The sequence below is a fragment of the Poecilia formosa genome, unplaced genomic scaffold (assembly GCF_000485575.1).
Source record: "Poecilia formosa unplaced genomic scaffold, Poecilia_formosa-5.1.2 Scaffold135, whole genome shotgun sequence".
Classification (NCBI taxonomy): Eukaryota; Metazoa; Chordata; class Actinopteri; order Cyprinodontiformes; family Poeciliidae; genus Poecilia; species Poecilia formosa.
Genome location: NW_006800074.1, coordinates 1,463,887 through 1,476,534, shown reverse-complemented (window position 1 = coordinate 1,476,534; position 12,648 = coordinate 1,463,887). Strand labels below are relative to the sequence as shown.

Here is a 12,648-nt window from a genome sequence, read left to right as displayed (position 1 = left end):
ATGGCTGAGCATCGTCTCTCTGTATCATCAGTGATGCAGGTAAAAGGCAGTGTCACATATAATATCTTTCAAAGCCTTTTAGAATTATTAATGCAGAAACTGGATGGAAAACCTGCCTGCAGAGCTTCACATTCTGCTAGAAAATGTTTTTTTTTTTTTTGAGTAACCACATTCATGCGAATCATCAATCAATTACTGAACATTAAAGGAAATTGCATAAATGGACCTCAATATGCATAACAACATATGGCATGAAGCCAAAAGGTGCAGAGTGTCTATAAAAGCTGCAGTGCAGCAGCATGAGCTCATCATTCTTCTTCTCCCCCCCCCACTCCTCCTCTTTCACTCCCCTACCTCCCCCTATCTCAGCCCTCTGCTTGCTCGCCATTACATAAGTTAATGCAGCAACGAGCCTCATTATTCTCTAAGCAGGCACAGGGAAGAGATGCAAAAAGAACATGTCATCAAAAGTAAAATAACAGCAAAAAAAAAAAGAAAAAAAAAAGAACAAAGCTCTCAGAAAGAGATGGTGCCCATGTTTCTGAGCTGTCACAGTCCACTGATCAAAAAGAGCAGAGCAGAGGCGAAATATCTTTTTGCTCATCTTTAATCATACAGTGTGTCTACAAAAAAAGAACAGCACTGAGGAACAAAACAGAAAGATGCCAATATTTCCAAATGAATCATTTATATTCATGTGCATTTTTCTGATCAGACACCTCGATGACGAGGGGGGGGGAGGGAATGAAGACGACATAAAAATGTGCTCTGTTGAGAAGGTGGTGTTCTTGTGCATTAAAGTAAACAAACAAGCCCCCTCAGATGATTAGCATTTCAAACGCTTCACAGCTTAAGCATGCACCAGAAGCAGTGTTCCCAAGTACCTTCCCCCCATAATGTTCCAGCTTTGCAGCCATGACAGGTGAAAAGAAAGTGATGGATGTAGTTTGTTCTCCTGCGATTCATTTATATGCACACATTATCGGTGCTAAAGGCTACAAACTATTTTAGAAAAATAATAACTCTTAAACAAAATTAGAAGAAGAAAAAAAAAGGAAAGAGAAACACCTCTCACACTCTGCTTGTGTCCCTCTGGGAGAGACATACATATAAAATATTCAGTGGTTTGTAGACAGAGACTGCAGCTTAAGCGTAGATCTCTGTATAGATAGAGATATATATCTATATGAAAGGCTCCATAGAGATGGATAACTATAGAAGTCTGCAGGTAACTGAAATCGGTCCGTTTTCTTGATTTGTCATGATGAAAAATCGGATCAGTCAAAGCCGCACATGTAACCACTCTCATGTTGGTTGTTGATGAGGGAATAACATTCAAACTTCAAGCAGGTTTTTAAAAGGAAGTCAATTAAAGCGCACATATTCTGAAGTCATTTAAAAGGAAAGTAAACTAGAGATGTGTGTACAGTTCTTTCAGATTACCAAATGGTAAGAGAGTGAGACTTTCAGCAAATAACAGGAAGGCTCAACAGAAAACAACAAGGGCTCCCTTTAAGTATCAATCTCTGTCCTTTCTCTATTCTCAAAGTATAAATAATAGCTGTTCCAGGAGTGCCATTCATTTCCCATGGTGCTGACTGGTTCTACACCCAAGACTGTAGATATTAGCTTCTGTGCTCATAAGATGGTTTCCACTGTGAATATTAATACACAATAAGGCGTTTTTGATGCTTCAACTATTAAAATAAACAACTAAAAGCATTTTTTAAAAGGAGTCTCAATTATTAACACATTTTAGTTATTCATGGACCGTTAGAGTCCCAATCTCATGAATACCGGGGATCCACTCTATTGCATATTATAGTTGCATCACTTATCGCACATTATTTCTTTGCAGTGCAAGTGTTGCACATTGCCTATTTATATGGAAATATTCCACTTTGTCCTAAAATTAGCCAAAAAGGTCAGTGCAACTTCAGTTCTGAGGCATATTTACTGAGATACAGTTACTCAAATGGCAGCCTCTACTGATGGAGCATAACGCTGAAGCATGAGCACAAAAACAATGTTTGACAACAAGTGAATGGAAATGTGCTGAATAGACTATGAACGCCTTACCTGGGCTGACAAATAGATTCATGCCGAAATCATTTTTTGAGCAGGACCCAATCTGCTGTTTAACAGCGAATGGTAAAGCCTTAAACACGGTCAACATTTCTGGCATGTCTAACTGGAAGCTGACCAACACCAAGGTTAGATTTCAGAGCTGAACATGGCCTCGATTCGAGACACGTCTCAGCTTTTCCACCTCCGAGGCTTTTATTTTTTTTTTCCCCCTCCTCTCCACTCACCACAGTGGAACTGTGAGTTGGCAGGTTAGTACATTTCCATTATCAACAGTTCCTCTCCAACCTCTCCCCCTCCCCCCCAAAAAAATGTGTAAGTTGTCTTAAAGCCAGCACACTTAGGCAAAGAAACCAACACAAGGTCAGAGCCTGCTCTCATTTTATTTTTAATCAAGTCACACTCAGTTAAGATCACAGCCAAGTTATTTTACCTTTTACGAAGCGCTGCGAGGCTGCCAGTAGGCGCTTTAACGTCCCGGTTCTTGTCAGAGTTTTCTTTCTGCTGCTCGGTTTCTTGGATATTCACAACGGGACGAGCAAGCACCGTTGAATAAGTAATGCTCTCGTCATTGCGCTCTTGAAACTCAACACCAGCTCGTGTTTGTCACCGAGACGACTGAAGCAGCCAGATCAAATGCACCCTGGCGTCTAAAGTGTCACAGCTAAAGGTTTCATGATGTATTCATGCATACTTGTGCATAGCCCGGTTATTGTAATATGTCAGCCACCCAACAGGAAGATATTTTCCACTTACCGTCAGTCGTCACTGGCTGCATCGGTGTACGTATAGTGTTTATTTAACTTTACCACTGCTGTTTATGGAAATCACAACTAAGTGTTAGTGGTAGCTGATAAATCAAGAGCACAAAAACTAAATTAAACACTAGAGATTCACTAAAACTAATTTCTGGAGATGCCTACCCGGTGTCTATCAACTACGGCGAGGTTGACGGTGTCCAGGAAGCAAAACGCAAGATAAACTCCCCATTTAATGACAATTTCTATTTCAAAGACTAATAGACAGACTTCTATCTTCTCACACTGTAATGAAAGCCATTTTTTACTCTCAGCTCTTGTCAAATCTCACAAACAAAAGACAAATGAGAGGCAGCTCCTTTATAACAAAGGTTGCTGTTCTCAAACAGAAAGAGGTGGCCTGCTTCATCCAGGTCAGTGGTCAATCTCTGCCTCAAGTGGAGGAGTGCAATTATCTTGCAGTCTGCCTCGTTCATGATGGATGGTAGGACGGAGCGGTGCATGCATAGATGGATTGTTTCTTTGTCTGCAGGAATTCTGGTGCGGCTTCCACTGATTTATCTGCAAATATTTCATTTATCCATCTACATTCCTATCCTCACCAATGAAAAAAAATATATATATTATGACTAAAAGATTGAAATCACAGGCACAAGTGGCTGATAGGACCCTCCTAGCAAGAGGTGGCTGGACTCAACATTTGCATCAAGAGAACTCAGTGGAGATGATGTGAAGCATCTCAGAAGAGTTCGAGTTGTCAGAGCCCAGAATCTCTAAAACATGTTGGGAGAAGTTCACTAGGGAATAAATGTCTGAGTTTTCCTTTTGGACTTGACACAAACCAGATCGCTCACAGGTGGAAAGACAGTATGTTACAAGAATGGATTTGCTAAATCAAATGCGCTAAATTAAAGACATTTGCCACCGATTTCAGGAAAATATACTGCAATACTGCTGCTGAATGTCTTACATTTGTCATGATTTATCCTCATTCAGAGGACACTTTTCACTTCCTATGCGATCCAGAACCTCAGTCGTTACGTTAGGAGGAGTTACAGTAGTGTTCATTTAGCTGGCCAAATACAAAAATTAAGAAATGAACATGACACACTCAATGTAATATAATATCTGTCTAAATAGTGCATCCACAGTCCTTTAATGTTCATAATATTGTGCACGCACCTCTAATATACAACATATAGAGCAAAACCAAAAGTCTCACTTACCTTAAAGACAGCAGCATCATTTTAGTACCCAACCAAACCTGTACCTGTAATTCTTCTTGAATGCAGTATTAACAATATGCTCTGTGTGTCTTCTGGTTATACAGGATTTCTACAAGACAGAAAACTATGCATGCAAGCATTCACCCCTGAATGTACATTTGTGTTGTGGAGGGTATCTGGAGAAAACCCAGGCGTGCACAGGGAGAGAAAACTCCACACAGGACTGGAGTTGATCCCTGACCTTTCCTTGGTGTGAAGCAATGGTGCTAAAAGCTAGACCTCCATCCAACCCCTGACTGGTTTTGTGAAGTCTCAAATGTTTTTTTTTGACTGACTTGTAGGTTTTGCTCTTCACAGCTACTTACAAACCAGTAAATACAGTATAATTAAAGTTTGTCTTTTGTAGTTTACGTTGTGCCTGACTGGGTGAGATGAATAAAAGCTCCAGGGAGATCGACGTGGGAAAAATTCATAGATAAGTTAAAACAATTTAAATGCAAAAACTCTCAAAATCAATCGAGCGTATGTGCGAGTGTATGCGTTACCCGGTTGTTTTAAACTCCAGTAAACAAAGGTGTTTAGAGAAATTATGTTGGCATGACTTTGATTATCTGAAGCAATTGTGATTAAACGTTTAATTAATTAGTACAAGCCTATTTGTAATTAGATTGGGGATTGAACCATTCACCGTGATGCATTGGTTTACCAATTTTCATTAAGTGCCAGTTGCCATGATGACATTAAAACTGAGAATCTGTGCAGGCCCCAGACTGAAGCACGTGTTGGTATTTTAGACCATGAGAGTTGATTCTTTATATTTGCTTGATTAAATGCGTTTTGCAGTGATCTCATAATGAGTTAATCATTACACACATTATAATTAGAAACTACTCTGCGTGTGTCCTTTTATTCATCAGTGATAATAGATCATTTGATCCAAGCAGGAAAAGAAATGCTTAAATTACATGTATATTTGAGAAAGAAAAAAAAAATAAAACTTGCTTGCACAAGTGAGTATTTTTTGCAGTCCTATGCCCAGGTTCAATTTTAAACATTGATAGAAGCAAAAGTGCAAAAATGCAGAGTAACAAAAATATAGATTAATTGATACGATCATAATCATATCATTTAATTCCTTTCTCACTAGATTTAGTGACTAAATTTAGTGAGAAAGGGATGTCACACAGAGCAAGGAAAAGCTTTTCTCCTTACTGGTTTCTGTGTTCCTTCCAAAAAATGTTATGTCAGGGAACATCTTGGATGAAATCCTCTCTTCCAAGACAAAGATAAAACTTTAATAAGGCTCAAGGAAGGCAAAAACAGAAACTCCAGATTAGTTTTTATGCCTTTACAGTCAAAGACATGTCCTTGACAAAGAAAAAAGTACCAGGAAAGACCTTGAACATGTCTTCACCGTTTCCTCCCTGCCTTTTTTAGCTGGCTGATAATATATTTCCAATGGTTTCAGAGAGGAAACCACCGGGCTTGTGAGCATATGGACAGGAATGTTACTTGATCAGAAATATCTGCACAAACTGCTGCGGTCAGTCTGAAAAACAACCAGCGCTCCGACCGCAAGCCACTGCCATCAACACTCTTCGCCATATGCTCTCCTACCTTATAGTCCGACTGGCAATGCAGTACTTCCACATCTTGTTCCATATGACGGTGACATCAGCGTGGGCATCAGAAAAACACATACATGGCACCCAAAGGCAGTTCCATAAAAAAAATAAAAAAAAAAGTCTCAAAGTGCAGTAACTGCTCCCTAAAAGCAGCAGCAGAAGAAAAAAAAAAGTCTGTGCAAACTGCTTCCTCAACCACAAATTACACCCCACATGTTTCACTTTCCATAGACGAAGCCACAGTGAGATTCATTCTTTCACTGCTAAAAGTTGCTCTGTCTTTGCCTTTCCGAAGCCCTCCCTGACCCACTTTATATTGGGCTCAGAGTTGCAGCTCTTGCAATCTGTCTGATGACCAAGTAAGGTAAAGGACCAGTATGTAAAGAAGAAGAAGAAAAAAAAATCATCTCTCTTCTTAACAAAAGCTCTCCACCCACACTGACCCACACACCAGCCCTCGTTCTCCCCTCTGCAGACACTCCTTGTTCCGTTCCGTTCTGTCCAATGCAATCCTTCACTCAGCTGCTTCTTGCAGGATGCTTGCTTCCCGACAGTGACGGACAGGCCCTGCATTCACTTTTCTTTTTTTTTTTTTTTTTGGTAAAAACTTTAAAAGCAAAAGACAAAGCACAATACACTTTGATTCTTCTTGTGTATGATAATACCTGGGCCTGGGTCCAACAATCACTCCATTCTCAGCAGGAAGGCCGTGCTGGGAGGGAGGGTGAACCCCAGTTCAGCAGCTGGGAGAGGCTGTTTTCAGTTAGTTCTCTGAACCTGGCTCAAACAGCACAGTCTCAGGACGCAGACAACGCTATGCTGCAGTCAAAGCAAAGTAATGAGTTACACCCACTGAGTAAAATATTCCAGTTGCTTCGGAATTAGACATATAATGAGCTGCTAAGATTGGGTGGAAAAATCAAATAATTCCAGAGGACACTGAGTCATAGACAGCTGCATGCAAAGTTAAACTTATTTATAACTACGTTGAAAAACAGCAGAAGTTCACCAAAATGTTGTATGCATAAAACGTTGATGCGTATGCAAGGAAATTGGCGCAATAAGAGAACGTAGGCACAAATGGTACAGTTTAAAATAGAATTGATCAAAGTACAGAACACGTTTTCTAAGCATAAACGTCTTAAGATTTATTAGTACACTATAAATAAGTTTTTTTCATCCTCTTCTTTCAACACTGCACTCTGCAACTGAGCAACATAATGTGATGCACTATGCCTGCAAAAGAAACATTATGTTTATTTCACATGGTTAAGTTCCAGCATTTTGTCAAGTATGGATGCGACATAGCAAAGGCATTTAACCCCAAGTTGCCCAATCTGCATTGGTGTATAAATGTCACCCGACTCAAGTGCTTTGAGTGGTCAGTATTCATAGAAAAGTGCGTTATAAATTGAGTCCATTTTAGCATAAATAAATAAAAACAACTGCAAGGGGGGTAAGAAATGAAAATAAGATCTGCTTTTCTAAATAAAAGGTCATTTAAAGGACTGAATGTGGCTCGCAGGGTGTAAAATGCCGAGATCTGCAGTACATGGCAGACACCAAGATAAAAATATTAGACCTCTGTTTTGAAGAGCAACACAATTTACTGGTTTTGAAAATGTTTAGTATCAACAGTATCCTAATTTAGGTTTTAATTTGTTTCTTCTTACGAATTTAATAAAATTTTAATGTTTATGCTGTGAAGCCCTTTATGACGTTGATCTGTGACAGGCGCTATATCAATACTTAGTAGTACTTGCATATTAAAGCAGGGTGTAACAAATGTTAAGGCATACATTCAAATTATGACACACACATTATGGAAGACCAAATTCACTGAACAGTTTGCTACAAGAGAAAGGAGGGAAGTAAGTAATTAATCACACGCTAATCACGAATGAAAGTTGTTTAGAAAGGTCACCTTTGCTTTGTTTGACAAGAGTTGGATACTTTTGAGCTGTTTTATATAATCTCTCTCAGTTTGTCATGGACACACACACAATAATGGCTCTGCTAACAGCTACTTAGCATGGCAAGCAGAAAAGCTTGTTAGTTGGGGATTTTGTCAAGGCATATTTAGCAACATTTACACCCTAATAAAACAATAGTTTAATTTACCTTTATGCTCTAAGGTCCACTTTGCACCCTAAGTCCCCTCAACTCTGAACAGTGTAGAATGAGCAGCTTTTTAATAAAAAGTTTATTTAGCCAATAAAGAGTCACTCTTAACATTATGCAATTATATGCTAATACAGTTAAGAAAAAATTGCAGCAGAAGAGCTATATATATATATATATATATATATATATATATATATATATATATATATATATATATTTATTTATTTTTATTTATTTTTTTGTTTTTTGCCTGGATATTTGATCTTAGGTCTTGGATCAGAACCAAAAAGAAATCCTTATTGAAATAGTCTTTAATAAAACTAAGCACTAAGCAAACTAAGCACATTTAAAATTTTTAAAAAATCTTTTTTAAATTTTAAAATGAAAATAGGAAGCCATGATAGTCGAGTTCTGGTCTCGATTGCACTTGCCTTTTGGAAGTCAAGCTGAAGTGTTTTGAACAAGTTGCAATAATTTTCCCAAAGTTTTCAAGTTTGGAAAAGTTTTTTTTTTTTTTTTTTTTTCCCAATAAACTTAAAAATATCAAGCAGGTTTTTCAAAAAAAATTTTAAGTTTGTTATACCAGCTTTATTTTCTTTCATGGTATGCCATTCATGATTTCAAATCATTCAGACAATCCAGTGAGTTATTCAGACTGACTGCAAAGTTCTTTTGATAAGGAGAAAAATCTGAGAATTATCAACGTAATTGTGAAATGAAAAATGATGTTTCTTCCAATTGAAACAAAAAGGGAAGACAGGGAGAAAAATTAGTACAGTAAAGCAATTATTTCAAATTCAGAGAAGCACAACACAGCCTACAGACAAGGGTTTCCCTGCAGGCTGGAGGCTAAAAATGATAAATTATTAATAAATCCTGGACACACTGCATTCTGATTGAATTTTTATGGAACGAGTTCATGAGACATCAAAACTGTGTGTGTGCGTTTCTGTGCGTGTGTCTGTGTGTGTGTGTGTGTGTGTGTGTTTGAACAACGTGAGAACAGATTAGCATACAGACAGAAAGCAGCATCTGATTTCAAACATATTTCACACTGCGGCTCGCCTCCATTCCTGACATCAAACATCTGCATTACGGCGGAGCGCTCGCAGGAAATTTCCGCAAAGATTCACAGCTAGAAATCTTACATGTAGCAGAGAGAATTGTTTTGAGATATACGAAAGTTGAAGGCTTTGTGCAAAGCAAATCAAACTGCATCTCAGCCTGAGACTGTAGAGCAATATGTACAGAATATGGAGCACCATATTCTATTGACGCACACATGGCAATAAGCTCAGAAGGTGTGAAAATATAAGTGATGAACTTAATTTAAAAGATAAAAAGAAAAAAAAAAAACATAATTCTGACCATGCGCATCTTGTGATTTTTCCTGCTACTATTTACAAATTGAAACGTTGGCAAAAGATATCTAATTTTATTTGGTGTGATCCCATGATTTGCATGTCAGATTAAAAAAAAAAAAAGAAATAATTTGATGTAACCTGCAAAGATAGAATCAAAAATGAGGTACTGAGTGGCCACCAGGTGAAAGGTCAACATAAGGAGATGGACAGAAATGCAAACTGCTGAATGCAGCGTTAGGTTTTTTTGTTTTAACAAAAAGTCATCAAGCCAAGAGTTTGTGGAAAAAAGCCCAAAGCAGATTCACTCAGAAACTGATCATATCCCGATGAAGTAATCGCTCTTTTGTTTTAAGTGATGTAGTGTAGGAGGCAATTTAGCACACACAGAAACAGTGACGGGCTTACAAAAAAAAAAAAAAAACATAACATGCAAGGCAAACATGACAGCCAGATGCAACCATTTTTAAACATACCTCTTGTAAAAGTTGTTGTGTGGGTGCAGACACAACACGTGCCAATAATCCAGGCAAAACGCTTTGAATTTCCACATCTTCAGTTCAGAGAATCAACAGGGTAGACGAGTATCCAACCATATTACAAGGCATCCCTGCAGCAGAATCACAGCTGGCTGTTCATAATTTTTTTATTAGGCAGAAAATCCCGAGCATGGACGTCAGCTCCGTCCTCCTCTCCAAACTCCAGCTTCGCCACTGCCGCTGGATGACAGAGGGAGAGATTTTAACCCGCCCAGAACAACCACATCAATCCTGGACGTGGTCGCAGCCTTAAGAGCCAAATAAAAATAAAAATAAAAGATCAGAAGTCCTCGTGGACTGATTTGGACTCGGTATTAATGTCTGGGATCCACCTCCCAAAATAAGCAGTACAGTGGCTGCTTTGGCTCTATTTTAAATCTTATCCAGGTCAGTCAGCGTGTCCTCTGTGGACGCCTCTCCACACGTCTCGGGATCCTGTGAGACGTAACGCTACGGTCAAAGCTTGGCGCCCCTCCAGCCGGCACTGGCACTGGAATGTGTGAAAGTCTCCTAAACTCCCTCATCCCAGTTTGAAACAACTGAATGGGGTTCCCATGCCCCTGCTCCGATCCATCTCCTCCTGCTGCAAGAACAAACTTTCCAACAGGGTTTTTTTTTTCCTCTCCTGAGCTTCTAGACATCCTCACCTTGAAACCATGAACCTTTCCTCTCCTTCTCTTTCCCCTTCTCCTGCTTTTCCATGTCTTGCTCTCTCTGTCTCCCTCTCCCTGTTACAGCTACAGCCATCCACACAGGACCTCCGAGAAATGTGCCGACTCCCGTTGCCGGGCAACACTACCGTACTACTGAAGCTTCAAATGGAAGCCGAGCAGCCTGCGATTGGCTGGCCTTTAAATAGGGAGGGGCTGCTGCAATGTTGTAGGACCACATGAGTTCATGCAGGATCTTTGGTTAAATAAATGAGCTTTTAATTCTTCCATCATTTCATGCAAGAAATACAGGTAAAATGCAAGTCTAATGTTTATTCTTGCACGATTTTTATCCACAATTAAACTTCAAATTTTAATTACGAGGCACTTCAGAAAAACCACCATTTTAAACCTAAGCAACCTTCTTCATCAGTCACAGGTTCAGAAGTGCTGCAGCATTTAGAAGCTGCTTCACTGCCCTCTTTTCCAGCTAAAGAGGGTTTTTGCATTTGAACACGAGCAAAGTGCTGTTCTTTCTCTGCATGGGATGCAGTGCCACGCTGCAGTGCCACTCTGACCCAGCAGCCGTGGGAAACAGGCACGGATGGGGACTGCGGGGCGGGGGTAGCTCTCATCAATATTCAGCCGCTCACAGTGTCCGCAAACACTTCGAGAATTTCATGGATTTACCCAGAGGAGGACGCACTAATACTCAAAGCGGAGAAAGACAAACATGCATCGTTGCGTGTGTATTAGAGTAATCGCTAGTTCGATCTGTTGGCTCCGACGAGTCGATCGCAGCGCGAGTCTTTCCACACAACTCCTGGCAAAAGTTGAACTTCAGCAGGGAGATGCTAAGAAATTAAATAATCTAAATGCTATTCTTCGGACTTCTGCCTCAATTTAGGCGCTCTCCATACAGTCGGGACAGTAGGAATGCAGTGAACTGCTATGGTGATGATATAAAAGTAAGATTTATCTTGTCAAAGAGAAGTCTGCCTCAGGAAGAGTCATCTAGATGCTGTCAGCGGATGACTTTTAAGTGAGCTATTATTATGACCCCTGGCTATAAAGAAGAGTGCTTTAAGCTCAACAGCACAAATCTATAATTACAATATAAAGCAAGTAGTTCTTGAGTTGCTCTGCCGGTTTGGTAGAGTTGGCGAATGAGGGACTTGTCAAGCTGACAAGCTACCCACCTTTTTCTTCATAAACCACAGTTTATAAGAACAGGGTTTGTGTGACAGGCATTCACACTTGTAAGCAATCTCTCGCATAGCATTTACATGTGGGAATACCAACTATAATAACTTAAATCAGATAATAAAATCATAGCTGCAACTTCATTTTATTGCCACGCTTTGGTTCTGGTAACAGTGTCGTTAAATACACTGTTTAACGACACCTATTTAGCAGGAATAGGATGATCTTTCAGTAATATAGTGGCTGAAAAATCACTTTGAGAAACCAGGAGGTCACATCCTGAAGAGTTATTATGTATCAAAGGACTTCAGCATGTTGCTTGTTATTTCTGACACTTAAAATCAAACTTGATCTTCTTTCGACAGTACTGTTAATTATTATTACATTGATATTTCTTCTCTGGTGGGATCGCCATCACAGCACATTCATTCTATGCCCCTGTCCTCGTACCTACGGGCATAATTTTGGTTTTCCTACTTTTCCGTCATAAACTAGCTTTTACATTGTCGGGGTGACAATATAATGCTATTCTTTTTAAAAGGTTTTATTGACTCTAGTGGGCTTTATTTGACAGTTAATTGACAGGAAAGTGCGTAATGAGAGAAAGGGGAAGACATGCGGCAAAGGTCACCAGGCCGGGAATCGAAACTGCGACAGCCGAGTTGAGAACTAAAACCTCCATATGTGGGCTGTGCTTAACCCCTGCACCACCACATCACACCAATTTAATGCTATTCTAATGTTAATACAGTATATTAACTTTACTGTTTTAAAATGAAATTTCTACCATATTAAGTGATCACAATATGAATTACAGACATTTTTGTTTCTTGATCAAAACCCAGCATCACAGACACATATGTGAGCAAAAGCTTTCATCAGCTTTTTATCAACGTCTTTAAATTTATGCACTAACCTGTTCATGAGTTGTGTTTTTCATCGACAAGTTAGCAAAAAGGACAGTACCAGCTTGCAAAATCGTGCAAACAGAAACTCAATCTAATGCAAGAAACTCTAAGGCAAGACAGCAATATTTTTGACTCACTGTGAGAAGAACAAGACATGCTAACCATTAGC

General features: G+C 39.3%; 1 protein-coding gene across 7 annotated transcripts in view; it reads right to left on the bottom strand.

The window, feature by feature from the left end:
- The window catches only part of LOC103145094 (IQ motif and SEC7 domain-containing protein 1), a 138,409-nt gene that overhangs the window by 61,583 nt on the left and 64,178 nt on the right, over positions 1–12,648 (bottom strand). Inside the window, exon 1 of one of the 7 annotated variants that reach the window (XM_016676483.1) lies at positions 9,656–10,438. The exons of 5 other annotated variants lie outside the window; for them this stretch is intronic. In XM_016676483.1, coding sequence (XP_016531969.1) covers positions 9,656–9,732 — 77 coding nt within the window. In that variant the 5' untranslated portion in view covers positions 9,733–10,438. Of the gene's footprint in view, positions 1–5,686; positions 5,987–9,655; positions 10,439–12,648 lie in introns of those variants that run through there. One more of the 7 variants, XM_016676482.1, reaches the window with a different exon arrangement.